Below are 27,367 nucleotides of genomic sequence, written 5' to 3'. Positions count from 1 at the left end.
CCCCTTGTAGAAAATGGACTCCTCCATCCACCATAGATGCATCATGAATCACCCTCACCTACCAGAGACCCTGACTAGAGTTACGAGAGTGCAGTCCTAGGCCTCCCTAGGGATATTGCACCCCAATCCTACCCTGTGGATATTCCACCCCAACTCTGCCCTGTGGATCTTGCACCCCAGTCTCTCCCTGTACATATTGCACAGCAGGATTTTCCTGTGGATTCTGCACCCCAGCCTCAGCCTGTGGACATTGCAAAGCAGCTTTGTCCTGTGGATATTGCACGCCAGCCTTACACTGTGGATATTGCATTCACCTCCCATCTACATAATGCACCGAAAGATAGTGCAACCCCCCCCCCCACCCCATCTTTTTCGAAACCTTATTCTAAGGTGGAACTCACCGCATTTACAACTCACCAAGCAGCACACCATGTTTCCCGGCTGTGGATGGTCTGCCTTGCTAAGGTTAAAGAACATACGACCATAAGAATAGGAGTAGAATTAGGCTATTCGGCCCCTCCAGTTAGCTCTACCATTTCATCATAGTTGATTTATTATTCTTTCAAAACTATTCTACTATATTTGCCCCGTAACTTTTGACACCCTGATTAATCAAGAACCTATCAGCCTCCGCTTTAAATATACCAAATGACTTGACCACCACAGCCATCCCTGGCAATGAATTCCACAGATTCACCACCATCTGGCTAAAGAAATTCCTTTTCATCTGTTTTAAAGGATGTCTTTGTATTCTGAGGCTATGCCCTCAGATCCTTGACTCTCCCAATATAGGAAACATCCTTCCCACTTCCATCATCTAGGCCTTTCGATATTCGATAGATTAAAATGAAATTCCTCTTCATTCTTCTAAACTCCAGCAACTGCAGGCTCAGTGTCAGCGCTCCTCACGCGTTAACCTTTTCAATCCCGGGATCATGATCTTCACCTCCTCTGGATCCTCTCTAATACCAGCACATCCTTCCTTAGAAGTTCGGAAAAGGTTTTATTCGGGGTGCCTGGCGCCTGAAATTGCACCTCGCTTCGCCCTTCGCAGAGTTAATGGAACGGCGGGGAGGTTTCAGCGCGCATGACGTGACCACTGGCAGGCGACTGAAAGGGGGAAGGTTTAAGCGCAAACTCTTCGCCGACAGAGAGCGATCCGCTCCCAGCTTTTCTCTCCGGCTTCATTCTGCGGGCAAACTCTAAACTGTTCAGCGAGAAACGCGAAGCCGAGCATCGCTCGCCGCCAGCTCGGGAGTGTGGACGCGAGCGCCGGGATAATCGCAGAGACCTGTGAAACCTCCCGCAAATTGTTCAGCAGAGTCTGCGTTCAGGGGAGAGAAAGATCGCCTCGATAGAGTGTGCCCTTCCCTGCACCGAATGCCAACTGCGGAGCATTGAGCATCTGCGCTCGGTATGAGGTGAGAAGCAAACATGGAACACAGGAATGTAGACCTTAAGATGTGTCGTTATTTCTTATTTTAACATGCAAGATCGTTTGGAGAAAGTGGGAGAAGCACCCCGCATCCCTCCTGCAAGCTGAAGTTATTGCAGCCTTGACTATAAGCGGGTTTCTCTTTTTCGAATTTAAGATTTAAAGGTGTCGTGCAACTTCTGTCGGGTGGGGAGGCGGTAATCGGAAGATGTTGCGCTCCGTCCTGGTAATGAGTGTATTTGCAATGACTGGTTTTTCCTCCAAGACCCCGTCAGAGAACCGCAGAAGTGCCAAAGATATTTGCAAGCACCGATGTGCGTGCGAGGAGAAGGAGACGATGTTGAATATTAATTGCGAGAACAAAGGCTTCACCAAGGTTAGCTCGCTCCAGCCGCCACAGAATCGGCTCTACCAGCTCTTCTTAAACGGGAACTCCCTGAGCAAGCTCCCTCCCAAAGGCTTCATCAATTTCACCAATACAGTGACTCTGCATCTGAGTAGCAACGGGCTGCAGGAGATCCGGAACGGCGCTTTCCAAGGACTGGCCACGCTGAAGAGATTGCACTTGAACAACAACAAACTGGAAGTGTTGAGAGAGGAGACCTTCCTGGGCTTGGAGAGTCTGGAGTACCTACAAGCAGATTACAATTACATCAGCATCATCGAACCAGGCACATTTAGCAAGCTGAATAAACTGAAGGTACTTATCTTGAACGATAACTTGCTACCCAGTCTCCCGAACAACATCTTCCGTTTCGTGCTGTTGACTCATCTCGATTTAAGGGGGAACCGGTTGAAGAAGCTGCCCTTTGCCGGGGTGTTGGAGCATATTGGCGGCATAGTGGAGATCCAGTTGGAGGAAAATCCTTGGAACTGTACCTGTGACCTGATCCCGCTGAAGGCTTGGCTGGATACAATCTCCTTCTTCGTGGGTGAGATGGTCTGCGAGACTCCCTTCAGACTGCACGGGAAGGACGTGACCCATCTGAACAAGCAAGACCTTTGCCCCCGCAAGAGCGCCGTCGACTCCAGCCTGAGGATCTTGCGCCCCTCGCTGGTTGGTTCCCACCTGCCCCCCACCACCGGCTCGTCCCCGAGCCCGGCCAAACCCACCCTGCGAGGCGGCAAGGCTCAGCGGCAGCCCAAGAACCGCGCCCGGGTCACCCCGAGCCCGAAAGGCCGACAGATATTCGGCCCCATTATGGTCTACCAGACGAGGTCGCCCATACCGGCCGGCTGTCCCTCCATTTGCTCGTGCACCGTCCAGAATTCGGACAAGGCGCTGAACGTGCACTGCCACGAGAGGAGGATCAGGAACATCACGGAACTCCAGCCCCGACCTTCAAACTCAAAGAAGCTTTACCTCACGGGCAACCTGTTACCCCTTGTGCAGGTGAGTGACTTCGGGGAGTACGGGGCATTGGAGCTGCTTCACTTGGGCAACAATCGTATCTCAGCTATACAGGACGGCGCCTTTCGCAACCTCAGCAACCTCCGCAGGTTGTACCTTAACGGGAACCATATCGAAAGGCTGTCGCCCGCCCTCTTTGTGGGACTGGAGCGGCTGCAGTACCTGTACTTGGAGTCCAATGTCATCAAGGAGATCCTAGAAGATACCTTTCATTCCCTGGGTAGACTGAGCTTACTGTACCTCAACAATAACCTGCTGCGGTCCCTGCCCTCCGGGGTGTTTGCTGGCACCAACCTGACCAGGCTGAACCTCAGGAATAATTATTTCCCGCACCTGCCAGTGAGAGGGGTTTTGGACCAATTGTCTGTTGCTGTCCAGATCGACCTCCAGGAAAATCCCTGGGAGTGTGACTGCCCCATACTGGCGCTGAAGACATGGTTGGAGCAATCTCGGGCTGGGGTGGTGATCAACGAAGTGGCCTGCGAATCTCCCGTGAGGTTGGCCGGCCAGGCGCTGAGATCCCTCAAGGATGAAGAGATCTGCTCGGAGTTGCCCCTCCACAGCTCCCACGAGGTCACCCGCAACCCCAATCTCCCACAGGACGACGCCGAGCCTCCCAGTCCCGGGACGGCCCAGTCCAGCCCCGTGCCCCTCTCCGTTCTCATCTTGGGCCTACTGGTAGTTTTCATTCTCAGCGTCTGCTTCGGGGCCGGGCTGTTCGTCTTCGTGTTGAAGCGGCGCAAAGGCGGCGCAAGTGGTCAGAGCGCAACCCCGAATAACCTGGACCTCAACTCCTACCAGTTACAGTGCGGGCCGTATGGCTCTGAGCCCGGGGAGAAAACAGAGGCGCATGTGTATAATTATATCCCTCACCCCGTGGGCCAAATGTGCAAGAACCCCATCTACATCCAGCGAGAAGCGGAACAGGTAACCTACTACCGAGACCTGCCCGATCTGAGTTTCAGCAGTCTGCAGGCGAAGAAGTCACAGCATTTGGGCAGTGCGCCTTACTCCATTAGCACTGTGGAACTACTCGGGCCGCAGCCGCCCCGACACACAGACTCGGTGTACCAAAACTTAGGCGAACGGCGAAAGGCGCTGCCCAGCGGTCTGAACGCCCACTACACCTTCTGCACCTTGCCCAAGCGCCAGTTCGCCAGCTCGTCCCAAGGAACCCGCCACCAGGAACAGGACAGGCTAAACAAAACGGTTTTGTACGGGACCCCGAGAAAACAGCCGGCGAAAAACGACAATCTTTCACTCCAAGCGAAGCCCCACACAGAACCAGACTACCTCGAGGTGTTGGCCAAACAAACTGTCATTAGCCAACTGTAGGACAATGAGAGAAAGTAGACTTAACTACTAGACAAGTACGTACAGGATGGGTTATTCTAACTAGACTTAACTTCACCTGAGCCATCACTCCGGGTGAGCTTCAGAACGAACGCCTTTTTCTCCAAAACCCCACTGAATTCCCGTGATCAAGGAGAGCAGTATTTTATAATTATTGGACGTGGCGTCGGTTGCTACACCGACTTCATAATTGCCACAAACACACACAATATCCTTTTGTTGAATTTAGTTGTTTTTTGACGTTAACCATTTGCTCTTATTGTGTAAGTTCTATGTTTAAAATTTCCAAAGACTTGACTTCAAAACAAAATAGCCAGCTATGTGTAGAATATATATAGCACAGAGGGGTCAATTTTTGACTGAAGACTTTAGTTATTCTCCTTTACTGGATATTTCCCTTTTGACGTTTGGGGGTCCATTTGCACTGTAAACTCTCTGCAGCTCTTCACAACATTGTATCTTGGGAGCAAAATGCTTCCGAGCGATTGTATATATATGGTATTAAAACACAACAAAAGTGAGTTGGATTACCGTGTTGGGTTTATATATTAAAACTAATTTTGTGCATGCATTAGGGATCAAGCATTTGATGCATTCAAATATTTCATCTATTTCAACAAAAAGAGATTTTTTGAAATATGGATCAAAACCAAAAAAAGATTTGGTGTCAGCGCATTAAATTTCTATTCGTTTATTTGGATCTGGGCATCATTGGATTTGTCGTCTGCCCCTATATACCATTGACTAGGTGGTGGTGAGCTGTCTTCTTGAACTACTGCAGGGTGTGTGTGGTGACGATGCCCCCACTAACCTATGAAAGATGTATCTGGATAAGGGGGCAGTGATAACATTATTATATACATTCTGTGGTTCTGATCACTTACATGTATTTGCATGAGAGTGCAACACAAGCCTGAAAACTGATATGCAGTTGGATAACAGAAATTGTACACAATGCAGTGTTTCAAGAACAAAAAGCACGTGTTCCTATTTTGCTCACAAACGCTAAGTGGTAACATGTTTTAAACATTTTTATTTTTAGTATCTTATGGCGCCGAGTATTTTGGAACCAGTTATTTCCTGTGCAGCCTAAGCCATAGGACGTACATTCAGTTGTATAACAAATTGCACATAAGCTATACCAGTGTTACCAGAGCAAAAGACATATGATACTACAAACGGTACTTTGCGGAAAAAAAATATACCTTCAAGGCTAGATGGTGTCTGATAGGGAGTTTCACTTGCAGATAATGGTTTACCCAAATTTTGCTTTCCCTGAACTCTACCTGCTGAGTAATGTCCAGTACTACTGAGGAGTAATTCATGTTAATATAGTCATTATAATATAATAATTAGCTAGCCTCCAAAAACTCCCTGTTTTCCATTCATTTGTTCAAAAACTCTTTGGCTAAAAAATTACTTTTCACTTTGTAACTAAAAAGGACCAGGTCCCTTTTAAATTGTCTCAAACTGTACTGGCAAAGTAACATTAGTGGGACTGAATGTTTTTTTTAACAATTAAGTGAATGAATAGTTTTTAGTCACTTGGTTGACTGGTTTAAAATCTAGAACAATGATTTACCACCATTTAAATAAGCATTCATACAATAGTCAAACTACAAATCTACCTACTAGACCTATCTGACCTAAATACTTTCATAATTTTCTGCAATTTGCAACTAAGATTGTCTATTCAGTGTGATATTCCATATGACTGCAATATTTTTTAATAGTTTGAAGAATTTGGAATCCTATTCATGCATGATTAATTATTTGTTACTGATGTTATTCACAGACACCGTATGGTATAATGCTATCTTCTCCAAATCATCTATACTTAGAGCTTGGTATGTCCAGCATAAAACGTGAGGACATTTTTCATTGAAAGTAATAAGTTTAATAATTAAGATTCTTGTTTAAAAATCCCCAGTGACAAGTTTTGGAAAAATGATATATTATTAATCCAGTTAAACTGCTTTATAGAAAGAAAATATGTTCTTCCTTAACATAATTTTCTGCTTCAGAACATCTCAAGTCATTTTATGCTGAAGGAGTGCCGTTGAATTGTTATATACTAGACCTGTTAATCACAATGAAATAACACTCAAATATTACCTAGCAAACTCTGCAAAACTGCGGTGCAATTTGCATCTGTTCATTTGTTTTGATTCTCAAGATCTATATTATAACGTTTTAAAAAAGCCTTGATCATTTTTGAGATCTAACTGAAACTTTTAATTGCTTATTAGAGGAGCTCTTGACCTTGAGATTAATCTTTTCTGAGAGATTGTTAGTTTCTTTAAGAGCATAGTGAGAATTATTGTATATTCGTGTTATATTTTTATGCAAAATTTGCTTTGCATAATGTGTATAGGCTGTGATCTGCTTTGATGTTGCTTTGTGATAATATAATTAGTCAGCTATTTCTGAAGGATTCTTCCATTTTCTTCCTTCCTCTTAGTCCACTGGTACATCTTTGGTGATTCTTCCTCACCTGGCCCTCCATCCTAAGCTGTGATTTTCCAATTTTATTTCCAGTTTCTCTCATTATTCTCCTCAGACCATCGCTAAATTCATCAAGTTTGAGAGACGCATACTCCTTACTTGATCATAATCCCACTAAATTTCTCAACCAACCAATTTATTTTCTGGCTGCGTGGTTATTTGATATTATCAACAGTCCCCTCTCACCAGATACTGATTCCCTATTTATTAATTTATTTTGTGATCGAATGCAGAGTAGGCCTTCTGCTCCTTTGAGCTAAGTCAACCCAGCAACCCTGAGGACCTAAGTGAATCAGAGGACCACCTACACTGACCAATTAACCTACCTGGTAGGTCTTTGGACTGTGGGAGGAAACTGGAGCACCTGGGATTCAAGGGAGAGGACTCCTGACAGACGATGGCAGAATTGAACTCTGAACTCCAACACCCGAAGCTGTAAAGGCATCGTGCTAACTGATACGTTACCAGGGAGCCCAAATTTCCAAATCTGCTGTTTCCCCCCTTTATTCTCAAGGAAAATGTTCACGCCCCATCTGTCACCGTAAACCCTTTTCCATTTCCTCTGCAATATCCTCAAACTTTACAGTAGAATTCAAAGTTTATGCTCATCTGTCGAGGACATTTTCATAGAAATCTCTCCAGAAAGGTTTTCAGCCCTATCGCAATTTCATACCAGCTTCTTTCTTCTCTAAATGCCATCTCTAGTGGTTGTCACCAAGTTCACTCATCCTTTCTATTTTTTCTTGAACTGTTAGTTTCCTTTGACAGTTGATCACGTCCTCCTTCACCGAAGTCCTTCATTTATGTATTTATTGTTGGAGGTGGAGGTATCACTGGGGAGGTACAGGAGCCTTAGGTTCCACAACTCCAGGTTCAGGAACAGTTAGTTCCCCGCCACCATTAGGATCCTGAACTATCGTGGATAACTTATCTCATTTCAGCATGGAACTGATTCCACAACCTATGGACTCACTTGCAACAACTCTGCAACTCATGTTCTCAGTGTTATATAGCAATGTATTTATGTTTTGTTTGTATTTGTACATTTTGTCTTCTTTTGCACATTGGTCATTTGTCAATCTTTGTAGTTTTTCATTGACTATATTGTATGTTTCTGTTCTACTGTGAATGCCTGCAAAATGACTCTCGGGGTAGGATATAGTAACAGAGACATACTTTGATAATAAAAAGCACTTTGCATGTTTGAACTTTATGGCCTCTCCAAACTGTCCTTGAGAAGGTCGTGGTGAGCCATTATTGTGGAACCATCGTTGTCCTCCAAGTGATAGTGGTGACCTCACATTAACACTAGGAAATCCCAGGATTTGGACCCTGTAATGTTGAAAAAATAAATGCTCATGTCAGTATGGAAGAGAAGCTGAAAGTGATGATGCTCATAAGAACATTAAGAACATAAGAAATAGGAGCAGGAGTAGGCTATCCAGCCCATCGAGTCTGCCCCGCCATTCAATAAGATCATGGCTGATCTGTCCGTAAACTCAGCTCCATCTACCTGCCTTTTCCCTATAACCCTTAATTCCTTACTATGTAAAGACCTATCTAACTGTTTCTTAAATATATTTAGTGAGGAATCCTCAACTGTTTCCCTGGGCAGAGAATTCTGCAGATTCACCACTCTCTGGGAATAACAATTTCTCCTCATCTCCATCCTAAATCTTCTCCCCTGAATCTTGAGGCAATGTCTCCTATTCTAGTCTCACCTACCAATGGAAACAACTTTCCTATCTTTCTGTCTTATCTATCCCTTTCAAAATTTTGTATATTTCTATAAGATCCCCTCTCGTTCTTCTGAATTGCAGACAGTATCGTCCCAGGTGACTCAATCTCTCCTCATAGGTTAACCCCTTCATCCATGGAATCAACCAGGTGAACCTCCTCTGCACCGCCTCGAAAGCCCGTATATCCTTCCTCAAGTATGGAGACCAGAACTGCTCCTGTCTGCCTCCTGCCTTTGCCCTATTTGGTGGTGGAGGTTGTGGAATTATATGGTACTGTTGGAGTAGCTGAGTGAAAACCTGCAGTGCCATTCCATTCCACAAGAATGTTATTCTTCTCCCTCTCCCTGCATCATTTCCACACTCAGCCATGCATTTATAGGCCTGGATGTTGTGATGTACTCTTGGCTGACCTCCCTCCTATCAAAGGTTATGGAAATCTTGATGTTCTAACCTGCATCTTTGCTTGTTTTGATTCTATTTACAATCCCATTCTGATATGTCGGTCCTCGGCTCCTGTACTGCCATGATGAGGCTACTCTCAGGTTGGAGGGGCAGCACCTCTTATTCTATTTAGGTAGCCTCTAACCTGATGACATGAGCATTGAGTTCTCTAACGCAATATTTCTCCTCTCCTCCCCCACTTCTCTCTTATTCCATTCCATATTCTAGCCCCCCACCTACCTCTCCTCTTCTCCTCACCTGCCCTGGATCTCCTCCTCCTTCCTTTTCTGCACTCTCCTCTCTTATCAGATTCCTTCATCTTCATCCCTTTACCTCTATCACCTATCACCTCCCAGCTTCTCACCCACGTGGCTTCTCCTATCACCTCCTAGCCTCTCACCCATGTGACTTCACCTATCACCTCCCAGCTTCTCACCCACGTGGCTTCACCTATCACCTGCCAGCTTGTACTCTTTTCCCTCCTCCCACCTTCTTATTCTAGCATGTTCTCCTTTCCCTTCCAGTCCTAAAGAAAGGTCTCAGCCCAAAACTTTGACTGTTTATTGATTTCCAGAAAGGCTACCTGACCTGCTAAGTTCCTCCAACATTTTGTATGTGTTTGTTTGCTGATCTACCTTTGCCCCCCAGGCTGAGGAACAACTCAATTTCAAATTTATGAATCTTATTTTGAAATCCCTTCATTGTCTCTTCCTCCCTGTTTCTGCAACTCCCACTGAATCCATGACAAGCTAAGGGTTTGCTTTTCCACAAATTCTGGCCCCTTGGGCATCTCCTAATTGGATTTCTCCACCACTAACACAGCCTCAGCTGTCAGGTAATTAAAACTGAGGGAATCCTGCTTTAAAGCTCCTCAACTCTAACTCTTTATCCTTCTGTAAAAAAATCTAGCACTGTGACTGAGGTTTCCCAAAGTTCAAAGTAAATTTATTATTAAAGTAGGTATGTCACCAAATACTGCATTTTCTTTGCAGGCGTTCACAGTAGAACAAAGAAATACAATAGAATCGATAAAATAAATACACATAACGACTGACAATTAACTAATGTGGAAAGTAGACAAATGTACAAATAAAACAAAAAAGCAATAAATCAATGCATGCATACATACCTACTGAGAACATGTTGAGTCCTTGAAAGCGATTTCATAGTTTGTGTTCGGTGTTCATTTTGCGGTTGTGGTGAGTGAAGTTGCTCAAGTTGATACAGGGGCCTGGTGGGCCAGGGGTATAACTGTTCTTGAACCTGGTGTTGTAGAACCTAATGCTTTTCTATCTCTTGCCCAATTCAGAAAAGACTTCCTTCTCTCTGTCATCAGATTTGTGAATGGACACTGAACCTACGAACACTACTTTTTTTTTGCACTACTGATTTAAGTTATATACGGTATATATTGACATATGCCTGTGATATTAACTGTGACCTGATGGTAGCAGCGAGAAGGAAGTATGGTCTGAATGATGGGGGACCTTGATGATGGATCTGTTTTCTTGTGTCAGCAGTGAGAGGCTTTTGTCATTTGCTCTAATATTTTGTTGTGGCTCAGTGTCCAGCACAGTCTGTGAAGGTTAATGCAGGCAATTGTGAGCCATTGCAGTTTGGGAGGACAGGTCAGGGTAGGTCTTACACAGTAGGGCACTGAGAGGTGAGGTAGGAGAGAGGGATCTGAGAGTGCAGATCCATAATTGCATGAAGATGGTGTCACAGGTAGAAAGAGCTGTAATGAGAGGTTTTGGCCCATTGGCCTTCATAAGTCAAAACACTGAGCACAGGATTTGGGATGTTTTGTTGAAGTTGCATAAGATGTTGGTGAAGCTTATTTGGAGTACTGTGTGCAGCCTGGTTACCTAACTGCAGGAGGGAGGTGAATAAGATTGAAAGAGTGCAGAGAAACTTTACAGGGACTTTGCTGCGACTTGAGGACACGAGTTACAGGTTCGGACTTTATTCCCTGGAGCAGATGAGAATGAGAGGAGCTTTGATAGAGGCATACAAAATTATGAGGGTATAGTTAGGATAAATGGAAGCAGGCTTTTTCCACTGAGGTTGGGTGAGACTAGAATGGGGGTCAAATGTTAAGGGTGAAAAGTAAAATACTTAAGGGGAAAATGAGGAGGAGCTTCTTCACTCGGAGGCTGGTGAGAGTGCGGAATTTGCTACTGGGGAAGTGGTGGATGTGGTTTTGATTGCATCATTTTTAAGAGAAGCTTGTTTAAGTACATGAATGGGAGGGGAATGGAGGGCTATGGTCCAGGTGTTGGTTAATGGCTCTACACAGAATCATAGTTTGCATGGACTAGATGGGCCAAAGGACCTATTTCTGTGCTGTAGTGCTGTATGACTATAAGCTCTCTGGAACGTGCTGCAGTTTGCAGTGTTTTGTATTAACATGAGTCGTTGCTTTCCATCTTCGTGACAGATCTGAGGAAGTACCTCAGTTTCCTAATTTTAAGTGCAAAAGATTAGCTAGTTAATGAGAAAACAAGTCTTCCATTTCAACGATGATCTCACAATCTTAGTGCATCCCAAAGGATATTGCAATTAAAGAACTGAAATGAATTTTAAAGAAACTAGTTAATTTTACAAATGTGGAAATAGTAATACTCAAATATATGACTGCTTGATAAAAAGATAATGACTTCAAATTTTAAGAACAATGAAAACTGAGACATTGTTTTCTTCCCTTGTTAATGAGTTTATTCTGCTCCTTATTCCTTGTGAGCAAATGTTCAGCTGATGGATTTTCTCTCTAATGCCACTGACTCTTCGAAGCCAAGGTCATCGATTTACAAAACTATTTTATTTGCTTTCGTCAATAACGTTCCACTCATCTTGCTCCAGAATGTACTGTACCAAAGTTTTCATAAGGCATTTTGCCTTGCCTTTTTAATTGACAAAATTTCACCTTGGAAAATGTTCAACAGGAATGCATCCCCTTTGTAAGTTGAGGAGCAACTGCATAGTCCATAATGGTGACAGCACTCAAACCAGTCAGATCTCATTCGTCCCCTAGTCTGCTCCTAAAAAACATATTGTGATCTACAGGGAGAGGTACAGTCGACGTTTCAGGCCGAGACCCTTCGTCAGGACTAACTGAAGGAAGAGTGAGTAAGGGATTTGAAAGTTGGAGGGGGAGGGGGAGATCCAAAATGATAAGAGAAGACAGGAGGGGGAGGGATAGAGCCAAGAGCTGGACCCCATCTGTTACTTATTTTTATGCACACATTCTTTCTCTCACTCTCCTTTTTCTCCCTCTGTCCCTCTGAATATACCTCTTGCCCATCCTCTGGGTCCCCCCCCCCTTGTCTTTCTTCCCGGACCTCCTGTCCCATGATCCTCTCATATCCCTTTTGCCAATCACCTGTCCAGCTCTTGGCTCCATCCTTCCCCCTCCTGTCTTCTCCTATCATTTTGGATCTCTCCCTCCCCCTCCAACTTTCAAATCCCTTACTCACTCTTCCTTCAGTTAGTCCTGACGAAGGGTCTCGGCCTGAAACGTCGACTGTACCTCTTCCTAGAGATGCTGCCTGGCCTGCTGCGTTCACCAGCAACTTTGATGTGTGTTGCTTGAATTTCCAGCATCTGCAGAATTCCTGTTGTTTGTGATCTACAGATCGACCTGAGTCGGTAATACTTTTGGCAGCAGGAATGTGCGTGTCTTTCAGAGGGAGCCTTGACTAAAGAATAGCACAGTGGCAAGCCAGATTCCTGAGTTATGTTGCTCCAATAGCTTGCAGTATTAGGCAGTCACCACTGTGTGGGTTATAACACAAGTCAGGCCCTTTTGAAATGGGAAAGTGTGCCTACAGTGACAGCATTGTTACCTTGCTGTGCGATTTAATTTCATGCAGTATTGTAGTGAAAGTTCTCTAAGATTTAAAAATATAGGGTGTGTGTGTGTGTGTGTGTGTGTGTGTATGCATTTCCTACTTAGAGTTAAAAAAGATAAATTGATATACATATGTACTTCCCAAAGAAGAATTAAGTGAAATAGGTGTGTGTGTGTGTGTGTACATGTTTAAGGACTTAAAAAAAGATGTGTGTGAGTGGTTTTCAAATAATTAAAAGAGATAGGTATGTGTGTTTGTGTTTTCATATCTGTGTGCGCGTGTGTGTGCGTGTATGTGTCTGCGTGTGTAAGTGTGTGTTTGAGTGAGTGCACATGTTTGAGCATCTGTGTGTTTGTACGTGCATGTGTGTATGCATATATGCGTGTGTGTGTTTGGGCATGTGTGTGCATGTATGAGTGTGCACGTGTGAACATGCATGTATGTGTGTTTGGTTTTCAAAGAGTTAAAAAAGATAGGTGTGAGTTTGCCTATGCATATATGTGCATGAGTGTGTGTGTGTGTGTGTGTGTGTGTGTGTGTGTGTTTGTGGTTTTGAAAGAGTTAAAAAAGATAAGTGTGTATGTGAGTGTCATTCTCACAGAATTGAAAAAGATGGAGTTATATGTGTGCTTTTCAAAGTTAAAAAGATAGGGATGTGTATTTGTGTGTGTGTGTGTGTGTGTGTGTGTGTTTGTGTGTGTGTGTGTGTGTGAGTGTGTGTGAGTGTGTGTGTGCATGCACATGCCTCATTGCATGTTATCACTACAGATGCCTGTAAAGTGAATTCATCTCTTGGCCCTTATCTAAGTGTTCCAACAACAGTGGAGGGAAGGGACTGCTAATGGCCATTTGAAATTGCTATAAATGTACCAAAAAGGTAGGAAGTGGGCCAGTGAGCTTTTTGCAACGATGATTAGGCTTGTTTGCATTATTGACATTAGGAGTTACTTTGGGCAACCAGCCAGTGACCGGGGCTGAATATTTAATTCAGACTAATGAGAAATATAGATCAGTGCATTGAATACAAACCCACACGTTTCCTGTTTTATAGCAGTGAGGGGAATGATTGACTTACGAAGAGAAGTACAACACAAATCGGATTTTGAAAGAATTAGTATTTGTTGGATAGATAAGCCTGATGGTGGAATAGTGTAGAGCTAGTGGCTCTGACAGAACTATTTATAGTGTTACTGCAGTACTGCTTAATAATATTTCACAGTACTGTAGAAAACAATGCCTCTGGCACTGCTATTCCACAGGTACCATTTTAAGGTAGATTAAAAAAGAAAGACTTGAATTTTCTGACCTCAGCTTTCTTCAAAGTGCTTCGCAGCCAGTGATGCACCTACTTTGAAGCTGCAGTCTCTGTTGTGAATTGGGAAACACAGTAATCCATTCATGCATCACAAGATCCCTTTAAAGTGAAGAAATGTGGCATGATTCAAATTGCAAGATCGAGCTTGAAGGCAGAATACAGGGTTCTCAGCAGGGTGGAGGAACAGAAGGATCTTGGGATCCACTTGCGTAGATCCCTCAAAGATCCCACACAGGTTGATAGGGTTGTTAAGAAGGCATATCTTGGTTGGCCTTCATTAGTTGGGGGATTGAGTTCAAGAGCCGTGAGGTAAAGTTGTAGTTGTGTAAGTCTCTGGTTATACCATACAGAGTATTGTGTTGCCCCATTATAGGAACAATGTAGGTGCTTTAGAGAGGTGCAGAAGAGATCTATGAGGATGCTACCTGCCTTATGAGATCAGGTTGAGTGAGCTAGGGCTTTTCTCTTTGAAGAGAAGAGGGATAAGATCTGACTTGGTAATGTACAAGGTGATAGAATGCACTGCCAGAGATTTTTTCCCAGGCTGGAAATAGCTATTACCACAGGGCACAATTTAAAAGTGTTTGGAGAAGAATACAGGGGAGATGTCAGAGGCAAATTTTTTACCCGGAGAGTGGTAGGTGCATGGAATGCCCTGCCAGGAGTTGTGGTAGAGGCAGATACATTAGGGACATTAAGAAATGCTTAAATTGGCATATGGATGATAGAAAAAATGGAGGGCTATGTGAGAGGGAAGGGTTAGAGCGATGTTGGAGTAGATTAAAAGGTTAGTACAATATTGTGGGCCAAAGGGCCTATACTACACTGTTCTGTTCTTTGCTCTCTTTTCTACAAAGTTGTCCCCACCATCTTCTTCTGAGTGACGGTATTGCAAGTTTCAATGGTTTGCAAACAGATCTTGATCATTTAGGAAGTCGGGCTGAGGAATGGCAAATGGATTTCGACCTAGTGTGATGTATTTGGAGAGGTAAACCAGGGAAGGACCTATACAGTGAATGACAGGGCGCTGACAAGTTTTGTGGAACAGAGGGACCTGGAAGTACAAGAGCACAGTTCACTGAAAGGAGCCGCACAAGTAGACAGGGTAGTGAAGAAGGCATTGAGCACACTGACCTTCTTCAGGTGGAACAAGTCAGGACATTATGTTGCAGGTATATGAATCGGTGAAGTCACACTAGGAATTTTGTGTGCTGGTTTGGTCATAGAAAACACATTGTCAAGCTGGAGAGGGTGCAGTAGAGATTTACGAGGATGCTGTCTGGACTAGAGAGCCTGAGGTGTAGGAGGACATTGGCCATGCTGCATCTTCATTCCCTAGAGCACAGGACAATGGGAGATGACCTAATAGAAGTTTATATAATCATGGGGCGACACAGTAGTGCTGTGGTTAGCACAACGCATTACAGTACCAATGACCCAGGTTCAATTCCTACCACTTTCTGAAAGGAGTTTGTACATTTTCCCTGTGACTGCATGGGTTTCCTCTGGGTGCACCAGTTTCCTCCCACAGTCCAAAGACATATCGGTTAGAAGGTTAATTGGTCATTGTAAGTTGTCCCATGATTAGGCTAAGATTAAATTGAGGATTGCTCAGGAAGAGGCTATTCTGCACTGTTTCCTCAATAAATAAATAGAGAAATAACAGATATGGATAAGATGGACAGTCATAGTTTTATACCAGGAATGTTCAGGAACAGTTGTTATCAGACTACTGAACCAGCATGAATAACTTAACTTACCACAATTCTAAACAGACTCCACAACCTACAGACTCACTTTCAAGGACTCTGCAATTCTCAGTATTATTTATTTTTTATTTGCTCAATTCATTTTTTGTTTGTCAGTGTTTGTTTATATATTTTTTTTAATACATTCTGTATTTCTTTATTTTCCTTCAAATGCCTGAAAGAAAATAAATCTCAATGTAGTATATGGTGACATTCAGTATATAGACACAGTACTGTGCAAAAAGTCTTAGGCACACAGACATATAGCTCGGGTGCCTAAGAATTTTGCACAGTACTGTATATGTTAACATGGAGGAGAGAGTGAGTCTGTAAATCTGGAGGAGCAAAGGATGTTAAGAATGACAATGGTGAAGTGCCATGGGAGGGTTGTGGGACAGGTGGCAGAGAAGCTCCAGGGGGCAGGGTGTAGCATGGGTGCAGACATACCCAGCCCTGAGACAGCGGGCAAGATCACTTGATTCAAAAATTGGTTTATTGATCATTACAGAAGGTCTCTCAGATGCTTTCTGCTCTCTCCCCTCTCCCTTCCACTTTTCCAAACCATGACTTCTCTCTCCCTGCCCCCTTCCCACTCTCAGTCCACCACAGAGACCCATATCGGAATCAGGTTTTTCATCACTCACATATGTCATGAAATCTGTTTTTTGTGGCACCAGGACAGTGTAATACACAAAATTACTACGGTACTGTGCAAAAGTTGTAGCCCCCCCCAGCTATATTTATGGAGTGGGAGGGCCCTTTGGGCTATTGGGGCAAACGCCAGCAACTGAGACGAGCAGAGATGATGCTGTGGTCAGTATGGCCCAAATGGGCCGAAGGGCCTATTTTCACACAGCATCGCTCTGTGACTCTGTGATATTGGTTCCTTGGAAAATTCAGGGCAATACAGGAGAGCAGCCAGGGTGCCCCAGTTTTAAGTTCTTGCCCATTTCCTGGGGTGCACTGGTTACTCGGGCTTGTCTGTGCTCAGGTTCCTGCTGACGCATTTTAACACAACACCTTCAGGTTCTGATTTTTAAACATCAATCCTTAGACCACGTTGTTCAACTAGGTCTGACAGCGTGCAGACAACAAAAAGAATCCAGGATTGCTGAAGACCTTAAGACATAGGAGCAGAATTAGGCCATTTGGTATGCATCATGGCCAACTTATTATCCCTCTCAACCCCATTCTCCTGCCTTTTCCCCATAACCTTTGATGCTTTACCAATCAATAACCTTATCAACCTCCACTTTAAATATTCCCAATGACTTGGCCTCCACAGACATCGGTGGCAATGAATTCCACAGATTACCACACCTTGTCTGAAGAAATTCCCCCTCCTCTCTCCTCCCCCTTGTATTTTGAGGCTGTGCACTTAGATCATAGACTCTCTCACTATTGAAACCATCCTCTCCATGGCCACTCTATGAAGGCCTTTCAATATTCAGTAGGTTTCTATGTAACCCCCCTGATTCTTCTAAACTCCAGCGAGTGCAGGCCCAGAGCCATCAAATGCTGCTCATACATTAACCTTCTCATTCCTGGGATCATTCTCAAAAACCTCCTTTGGACCCTCTCCAATTGCAGCACATCCTTTCTCAGATAAGAGGACCAAAACTGTTTACAATACTCCAGGTGTCCTCTAAACAATGCCTTATAAAGCCTCCTGTGGTTTCCCAGTACTCCCGGATAGGGAACTCATAAAATTTAATTTTAAACTGTTTTACACTGCTGCCTGAATCTAAATTGAAAGCAGATTAAATTCTGTAAAGGAAAACTTGTCGGGCACTGTTCTACATTAATGGAACTGAGCGGAAGAAATGGATTTAATAACACACTGCTAGAGACCAGCAAACCCAGACTGAGAAATTAATAAACACAAGAGGTTCTGCAGATGCTGGAAATCCAGAGCAACACACACAAAATGCTGGATGAACTCAGCAGCTCAGGTGGCATCTATGGAGGGTAATAAACAGTCGATGTTTCGTGGTGAGGCCCTTCATCAGGACTGGAAAGGAAGGAGGCAGAAGCCAGGAGGTATAACGTTAAGGTGTTCCTCCAGCATTTTGTGTGTGTTGTTCTGAGAAGGTAATGTAATACAGCAGCTGAATGTCGCAGAACAGCTGTCAGGTTAGTTGATGTTTTTACAGATGTTTGAAAGTTTTTATTTCACTGAATGTGTTCTAAAATGTATGTTGGATTCTGATGTTTTGGATCCAAGGTTCTTTGGAGGTGAAGAATGAGGCACCAAATTTGTTGTTTCATGGAGCCCTCTGCCAAATGACCTATACTGCATCCTGGTTAAACAATGCATTTATGTATTTTATTTTATTATTTTATTTAGAGGTTCAGCACAGAACACGCCCATCTGGCCCAACAGGATGTGCCACCCAGCAACCCACCTATTTAACCCTAGCCTTATCAGAGCACAATTTATAATGACCAGTTTACCTACTAACCGGTATGTCTCCAGACTGTGGAAGGAAGGAGGACCCGGAGGAAACCCATTCGCACATTGGAAGAATGTATAGACATCCATACAGAAGATGCTGGAATTGAACTCTGATATCCGATGCCCTGAGCAGACATGGTAAGCACTACACCACTGTGACTCCCCAGTGCTTTCAAAATTCTCAGACTTGTTTTCAATCCCATCATAGTCACAGACTTCTGAATCTGTTCCACCCCAACTCCAAAACAATCTGTAATCTCCACACTCTTCCAAATCTGGCATTTTAATGTTCTCGACTTTAGCTGTTGTGTGACTGGCATCCAAGTCTGCGACAACTAAGGCCATAAGTTCTGGAAATCCCTCCTATGACTTCTCTCCTTCCAGAATGTTGGCAGGGCTGGCAAATTGTGGTTGTGAGGGAATACCAACCTGGCTGATCTTGTCATCTTTGGAACAAAGGAGTCTGAGAGGGAATTACACTGAGGCAGTATTGATGGAAATGACTAACCAGTCGATGTTTAGGGCTGAGACCCTTCCTCAGGACTCAAGAAAGACTTTTGAGTCTTCATGAAGAATTTTGGCCTGAAATGTCAACTGTTTGGTCATTTTCCTCCAGCATTTTGTGTGTGTTGATATAGTGTTGCTATACTGAGGTGAGTGATTAGAGTTGTGCAGGTTTGTCCAAGAACTGAATAACTGAAGAAAAGCAACCATCCTTGAACATGGTAGTATGGAGCTTTGGGCATTTCTACCTCCAGCCTGAAGGTAGCTGTGAGAAGATGACATAGCCTGGGTGGTGGGAATAGAGTTACAGAGTCATAGAACTCCACAGCACAGAAACAGGCTCTAATGCCCATCAAGTCTTGCCAAACTCTTCATCTGCTTGATCCCATCATTCTGCTTCTGGACCATCGCCCTCGATAACCCTCCCATCCATGTACCTATCCAAATTTCCCCTAAATGTTGAAATTGACCCTGCATCTACCACTTGTGCTGGCAGCTCACTCCACACTCTCACCATTGACTGAGTGAAGAAGTTTCCCCTCATGCTCCCCTTAAACATTTCTTTGATGATGGATGTTGCCTTCTTGAAGCACAACTCCTGTACATGGGGAGGAATGCGCCCGTGATGTACTGGGCGGAGACCACAGCTCTGCATCTTCGTATGTTCCCACATTTGAACTGCTGTACCAAACCATGATTCAACCAGAATGGTACTTTCCATAGTAGATTTGTACAATTCTCTTCAATTGTTTGGTGTCAGAAGTGCAGCTGCAAGAGAGTGTTAAATTAGAAAATTTCTTCCCATAAAAGTCCTTGAAGTTTCTTATTCGATTGTGAAATACAGAAAATTCATTTTACTTACTTGCATTTTGATATCTCATTCAAATTATAATTGTGTGTGGTATAACTGCTACCATAAGTACATATTCCTCGCCATTCAAACCTTCTCTACTTTGTAGTTAGATCATGGCAGAACATTCCTTGTGTTTCACCTGCACTCTTAATACTCTTGAGTAGCACATTCCTATAAAAACATAGAATATAGAACAAAAATTACAGTAAAATATTCAGATTCACTTTAATTTTCATTTATCACATATACATTGAGAAGTACAGTGAAATACATCTTTTGATTCAATGACCAGCACTACCTAGGGATGTGCTGGGGGCAGCCCACAGGGGCTGCCACACATTCCAGTGCCAGCATAGGATACCCGCAATGCTCAGCTGAGGAACACAGAATACAACAGGCAACAAATCAATGAGAGCACAACAAGCCCCTTTGTTCCCTGCCACCCACCCGTCCATCCACGCTCATGCACTGTCGTTCAGTCTCAGGACAGGAGGTGCTTTGAGGCTTGACTCTTCACCAGGACTGGAAAGAAAGAGTGTAGAAAATCAGAATAAAAAAGTTGGGGGTGGGGGGAGGTAAAAGAGCAGAAGCTGGTGGGTGATAGGTGAATCCAGGTGAGGTGGGGGAGGTGGGATGAACGGGAATAATGTGAGAAGGTGGGAAGCAGTAGGTGGAATTAACAAAGGACTGAAGGGCAAGGACTCTGACAGGAGAGAGCAGCGAACTACGGAATAAACAGAAAGAGCTGGGTAACAGAGGGAGGGATGGGCTGGTTATGAAGGTCAGGAAAGGGTTAAAGGGAAGGGATAATGGGTCTAGGAGGATAGGAGAAAACAAATGGGGGTGTTTCTAGCTTCTGAGAACCACTTTGTTTTCCCTGTTCCTCTGGCTCTGTTACACGTTTGTTTCAGCCCTTTGTCACTTCCATTAAACACTTAGTATTTTGTGGCAGACAACGTGTTGATAGTTAACAAAATTACCTCACACTACAGTATTTTATGTGTAAGCCTTCAAATAAATTGCCACAGTATGTGCTATCTCCTCATCTTTTAAACCAACAATGCTTTATAGTGCAATTCTACACTCAGTGGCCACTTTATTAGGTACACCTGCTCACATGTTAGTTAATGCAAATCTGTAATCAGCCAATCAGGTAGCAGCAATTCAGTGCATAAAAACATGCGGACATGGTCAAGAGGTTCAGTTCTTGTTCAAATTAAACATCAGAATGGGGAAGGAGTGCAATCTTAATGTCTTCCAGATGGGATGCCTGTGATAGACTAGTCTATATCCATTACTTTTTATAGGATTTTTCTTTCAAGCACATTATCAGGCTGTGATGCAGCCAGTCAAGATACTTTCCACCACACACCTCTGGCTGTCCACTCTATCTATGCCTCTTATCATCATGTACATCTCGATCAAATCTCCTCTCATCCTACTTGGCTCTAAAGAGAAACAACACAGCTCACTCAACCTTTCCTCATAAGACATGCTCTCTAATTCATACAGCATCCTAGTAAATCTCTTCTGCACCTGTTCTAAAGCTTCCACATCCTTCTTGCAAAGAGGCGGGCAGCAAAGAATTAGAGGGATATGCTTCAAATGTAGGGAGATTGCTGGCAAGCTCGTGAAGACAAGTTGGTCTGCATGGAAGAATTGGGCCAAAGGACCTGTTTCTGTCCTGCAGAACCTGGTGCCTCTGTGAGGAGACAGAAAGAGAGACAGGGTGACTGAGAGTGGGGGACCGCAGGTAACTGAAAAGGTAGCCAATACCAGAGCAATTAGAACTGGTCTGTAGATTTAGTTGAAATTGGAGGGACTCAGAGCCCTTAGCAGGTCGTAGCTGTGGACCAGGTTACAAATATATGGAGGAATTTGAATACATGAGTTAAATGTAAAATCAACATGACCCAGCAATGGGATATAACAGAAGTCAGCAGGTACAAGGCTGATTCGGTGAAAGCACTGTTTCAGATAGGCTCAAAGTTACCTAAATATCAGAGTATATCAACATACAACCACCTCTCTACTCTGTAGAGATAATTTATTATTCAGCAGAACCATGTCAGTTCCTGTCTATTTCACCGAGATTGGATTCAAATCAGATGTGCACATTAAACAAAAGTCAAGAGGAAAAAAATCTGCTGTGGCTGCAAATCTCAACTGAAACCCAAAAATGCCTGAGCACTCAGCAGGTCAGGCAGCACTCGGAGAACGAGAAACAGTTAATGTTTCAGGTCCATCAGAACAACGAACATTGGACCAGAAAGATCAACTGTTTGGCGAACTGCGATCACTGTCTGACCTGCTGAGTGTTTACAATATTTCCTGTTCTAACCCCTGTGTGAATCACTTGATTCATTCTCTCAGAATATTATGACAAGGCAGCACTCCAGTTGAAGAACTGCTGGAGTTTTGCAGTGTGATAAATTTAAAACGTAACCTGCTGCTAAATTTTCGGAATAATCTGGAAAGGTCTAATAGAATGAAATAAAACAATAAGTGTCGTGCATGAAATCACGGTAGCATAGTGGTTAGCACAACGCTTTACAGTACAGTCAATTTTTTGCCACTGACTATAAGGAGTTTGTACATTCTCCCCATGACCGTGTTGGTTTCTTCCCACAGTCCAAAGACGTATTAATTGGTAAGTTAATTGATGATTGGAAATTGTCCCGTAATTAAGCTAGGGTTAAATAGGTGGGTTGCTGGGTGGAGCAGCTCGAAGCATCTGAAGGGCCTGTTCTGTGCTGTTTCTCAATAAATAAACAAATAGATGGAAGAATCATTGAACAGATTCCCACAATGCAATGAGTGTAACTTTTACAAAAATATTCCACAATATATTTTATTCTTTAGCCAGATCACCACCTCCTTGGCTAACCAGATGAGCTTTGAATTTTTTTTTATCTTTTCAATACGATTTTTCTTTTACTCTGCAATTATTTACTCAGCATTCTGCCAACTTGTGCAAAGACTTTAGGGGGCTTTATTTCTTGAGAGCCTCTGAAGGAACTGCTCACTCATTACACCCAAGTGCATCAGATAAACTAGGAAAATTACCATCGCACAGTTTATCTTATGAAGTAATGCCAAACCCTTTCATGAAGATTACGAGTAAGTTGAGGCTGGGGAGTGCTTTACATGTTGGATAAATGATGAGGAATTGATATATATTTGATGTACTGCAAATGTATAAAGAAGCTACTTGGGAGCACACACAGTGGCCACTTTATTAGGTACACCTGCTTGTTAATGCAAATATCTAATCAGCCAATCTTGTGGCAGTAACTCAATACATAAAAGCATGCAAATATGGTCAAAAGATTCAGTTGTTGTTCAGATCGAACATCAAAATGGGGCAGAAATGTGCTTTATGTGACTTTGATCATGGAATATTTGTTGGTGCCAAATAGAGTGGTTTGAATATCTCAGAAATTTCTGATCTTCTGGGACTTTCACACACAGCAGTCTTTAGAATTTGCAGAGAATGCTGTGAAAAACAAAAACAAACAAAAAAAGATCCAGTAAGCCGGCAGTCTTTGGACAAAAATGCCTTGTTGATGAGAGAAGTCAGAGGAGAATAACCAGACTGGATCAGACTGACAGGAAGGTGACGGTAACTCAAATAACTACATGTTACAACAGTGGTGTGCAGAAGAACATCTCTGAATGCACAACTGTTGAGCCTTGAAATGGATGGGCTACAGCAGCAGAAGACCATGATCATACACTCAGCGGCCACTTTATTAGGTACACAAGGTAGGTAAAAAAGTGACCACTGAGTGTAATTCTTATAAAAATATTCCTCATTATATTTTATTCTTTAGCCAGATCACACTGTCTTGGCTAACCAAATGAGCTTTGATTTTTTTTATCTTTCTGATGAATTTTTCTTTTTCTCTGTCATTATTTACTCAGCATCCTGCCAACTTGTGCAAAGACTTTAGAGGGCTTTATTTCTTGAGAGCCTCTGCAGGAACTGCTCACTCATTACACCCAAGTGCATCAGATAAACTAGGAAAATTACCAACGCACAGTTTATCTTATGAAGTAATGCCAAATCCTCACATGCAGATTACGAGTAATTTGAGGCTATGGAATACTTTGCATTGGATAAATAATGAGGAATCAATGTATATTTGATATACAGCAAAGATATAAATAAGCTTCTTGGGAATATTTCACAAGTACTAACAGCTGCAAGAACTTGCAGTCTTGCCTCCTGAGGTAATCTACTCATTTTAAAGAGTGAAACAGACCTTGTATCATATTTATACAGCAATATAGCATTAGTGTGGCATTGTTGGTGTGTTGAAGCTTATAGTTAAGCACATTAATATTTTTAGAAGGCTGTCACGTTGATGTGCATTGTCATCACCTAGTGCATTAACACACAATTTCCATTTTTCTGTGGCTGAAACCTGTGGGAGTCTGTGTTTGAGAGGCAGCTGACAATAGAACTGCAAGATTTGGAGTTAGGCAGAATTGTCAGAGAGGCTAATGACTGCTTTCTTGTTATGAATCCCTTATTTATATTCTTTCAGTCAATTTTGTGCCCAGCAACCTCCCTGAAACAATAATTTAACAAGAAACAAATTTAAATGGTGTTGCTCAAGGAATTAATATTGGCTGGTACACCAAGGAAATCTTCTAGGCTACTTGTTAAAGAAATTATTGTGAGATCTTTGGTATTTATTTGGAGGGAGCAACAATGATTGATTTTAATAAATTAGTTAGTTTACTAACTGTATAATTAAGATTCAGAGGTTAGTGAGCTTCATGTGGCAAGGAATGAACATCAGCAGTAGTCTGTCCTCATCCAACCATGTTGATGTCATGACCGAGAAAGTTTAGCAATGCCTGTACTTCCTCAGAAAGTTATAGAAGTTTGGCATATCTTCACTGAGGCTTACCAATTTTTATCGACTCACCATAGGAAGCATCCTATCCAGTTGCATTACAACTTGGCCCTTGCACATGACCCCACAGATAAACTGCAAAGAGCTGTGGGCACAGCTCAGAACATTACTAAAACCAACCACTCCCCCTCCCACCAGTCCACACTTCTTACTGCCTCAATAAAGTAGTCAGTATAGTCAAAGATCCCTTCTTACCCCAGACATTCTCTCTTCTCCCCTCTTCCATTGGGCAGAAGTTGCAGAAGTCTGAAAGCATGCACCACCAGGCTCAAGAACAGTTTCTACCACACTGTTATAAATTATTAAATTGTTCCCTATTACAATACCATGTATTCGTGACCTCACAATCTCCCTTGTTAGGATCTTGCATGTCAGAGTTCATGGGTTAAGGGTGAAAGGTGAAATGTTTAAGGGGATCATGAGGGGGAGCTTCTTCACTCAGAAAGTGGAGAGAGTGTGGAATGAATTGCCAGCAGAAGTGGTGGATGTGGGTTCAATTTCAATGTTTAAAAGAAGTTTGGATTGGTACATGGATGGGAGGGGTTTGGAGGGCGATGGTCCAGGAGCAGAATGATGGGATTAAGCGGATGATGAGTTTGGCAAGGCTAGATGGGCTTTAGAGCCTGGTTCTGTGCTGTGGTGTTCTATAACTACGACTTTTTATTGTTTACCTGCACTGCACTCTTTCTCTGTAACTGTTATACTTTATTCTGCTGAAAGTGACTGTTTTTTAAACTGGAGTTTAAAACCAGTCATTTCAGGCAAATAGGGCTCTTCAACTCAGCAGAAGGAAAACGCTGATCTCAAACTTCCACTGCATTCCAGCTATACCCATTCACGTGGAAGGCTGCAGGAGAAGAAAAATCTGGAGCTGGACTGCTTAAGGCAGTCCTACAACGTTGTCAGGCTACTCCTGCGATGACGCTGGTGCCAATATGTATTGATCTCTGTCGTTCCTTTGCGTTCATCAGCTGTGTGGAGAGGAGGAGCTGGCTGCATGAACAACTCCTGGCTTGCTCATCATGTAGACAGTTAGGATGCAACCCTGAGCAATGGAGGGCTTCATTACAATTTTACCTAGTTCTACCTCAGTGCACTGTGTAATGGATCTGATCCGAATGAACAGAATGCAAGACAAGCTTTTCACTGTACCTTGGTACATGTGACAATAATAAACCAATTCCAATTTCCAAATTCCATTACCAATACAAGCTTGGTGGGGTTAGGAGTCAATGGGTCTGAGGGTCATTTGTCCCAGTACAGCACTTACAACAATAGCACTGGATCAGTATTGAGTTGAGAAGTAACCAGTTAGAATCCTTAGAGTCTTTAATCTGCATTCTTATTACATTTAGCAGACTTTATTCCGTGAAGCATAAGAGAATGAGTGGAGACTTCATAGAGGTACATAAAATTATGAGGGGTATAGATAGGGTAAGTGCAAGCAGCTTTTTCCACTGAGGTTGAGTGAGACGAGAAATAGAGGTCAAGGGTTAAAGGTGAAAGGAATATTGCTTAAGGGGATCATGGGAAGAAACATCGTTACTCAGAGGGTGGTGCGTGTGTTGAATGAGTTGCCAGCGGAAATAGTGGATGTGAGTTTGGTTTCAACTTCTAAGAGGAACTTGGAAAGATACGTGGATGGGAGGAGAGTAGAGGAACATAGTCTGGGTGCAGATTGATGGAACTAGGCAGGGTAACAGGTCAGCTAGGGCAGATCAGGCTATTTCTGTATTCTAGTGTATTATGACTCTCTGAATCACAGAAGACATTTTACATGGATGGGAGGCATTTAAAGAGATCGCAGCCAAACGTGAACTAATGGGACTGGCTTGCTGGGCACCATGGTGGGCGTGGACAAGTAGACCATAGACCATTGGTGTACTGAATTACTCTCTGACTGTTATTTATGAAACCCATTCACATCAGGTTTTACCAGAACTGGACCAACGGGTTAGGCTTTCGACTGCATTTTAAAAGAGGATGGAGGAACAGAGAAGGGGAAGGGAATAGAGGACTTCAGGATGGCAAAGTCACTCATGTTTGTCAAGCTAATGCACTCAATGGCCACTTCATTAGGTACATCTGCTCGTTAGTGCAGATATCTAATCAGCCAATCATGTGACAGCAACTCAATGCATAAAAACATGCGGATATTGTCAAGAGGTTCATTTGTTGTTCAGACCAACCATCAGAATGGGGAAAAAATGTGATCTAAGTGACTTTGACTGTGAAATGATTATTGGTGCCAGATGGAGTGGTTTGAGTATCTCCTGGGGTTTTCATATATAAAAATTCTCTGGAGTTTACAGAGAATTGTGCAACAGACAAATAAAACATCCAGTGAGCAGCAAGTCTGTGGGAAAAAAAACTTTGTTAATGTGAGCGGTCAGAGGAGAATGGCCAGACTGGTTCTTTTATATAGAATATAAAAGCAAGGAGGTAATGCTGAGCCTTTGTAAGACACTAGTCAGGCCACACTTAGAATACTGTCAACAGTTTTGTACCCCGTATCCCAGAAAGGATGTATTGTCATTGGAATGAGTCTAGAGGAAGTTCATGAGGATGATTCCAGGAATGAAGGGGTTAACATATGAGGAGCGTTTGGCAGCTTTGGGCCTGTACTCGCTGGAATTGGAATTACGCAGGGATCTCATTGAAATCTACCAAATGTTGAAAGGACTAGATGGGTCGGATGTGGAGAAGATGTTTCCTATTGTGAGGGTATCCAGAGCTGGATGGCACAGTCTCAAAATTGAGGAGAGACGTTTTAGAACAGAGGTTAGAAGGAAATTTTTTAGCCAGAGAGTAGTAAATCTGTGGAATGCTCTGCCA

At 43.1% G+C, this 27,367-nt stretch overlaps 1 protein-coding gene across 1 annotated transcript; it reads left to right on the top strand.

The window, feature by feature from the left end:
- The first annotated feature begins 1,167 nt into the window (after positions 1-1,167).
- slitrk2 (SLIT and NTRK-like family, member 2) lies at positions 1,168-4,686 on the top strand. The gene has a single exon (XM_072271326.1). The coding sequence runs from the start codon at positions 1,644-1,646 to the stop codon at positions 4,179-4,181; it is 2,538 nt and encodes an 845-aa protein (XP_072127427.1). The 5' UTR covers positions 1,168-1,643; the 3' UTR covers positions 4,182-4,686.
- Positions 4,687-27,367: the final 22,681 nt, after the last annotated feature.

This window comes from Mobula birostris, chromosome 10, assembly GCF_030028105.1.
Source record: "Mobula birostris isolate sMobBir1 chromosome 10, sMobBir1.hap1, whole genome shotgun sequence".
Lineage (NCBI taxonomy): Eukaryota > Metazoa > Chordata > Chondrichthyes > Myliobatiformes > Myliobatidae > Mobula > Mobula birostris.
This window is presented reverse-complemented; position numbering and strand designations above follow the sequence as displayed.

Excerpts from the sequence above, each read along its gene's own strand:
- slitrk2 (XM_072271326.1), top strand. The coding sequence starts at position 1,644 with ATGTTGCGCTCCGTCCTGGTAATGAGTGTATTTGCAATGACTGGTTTT.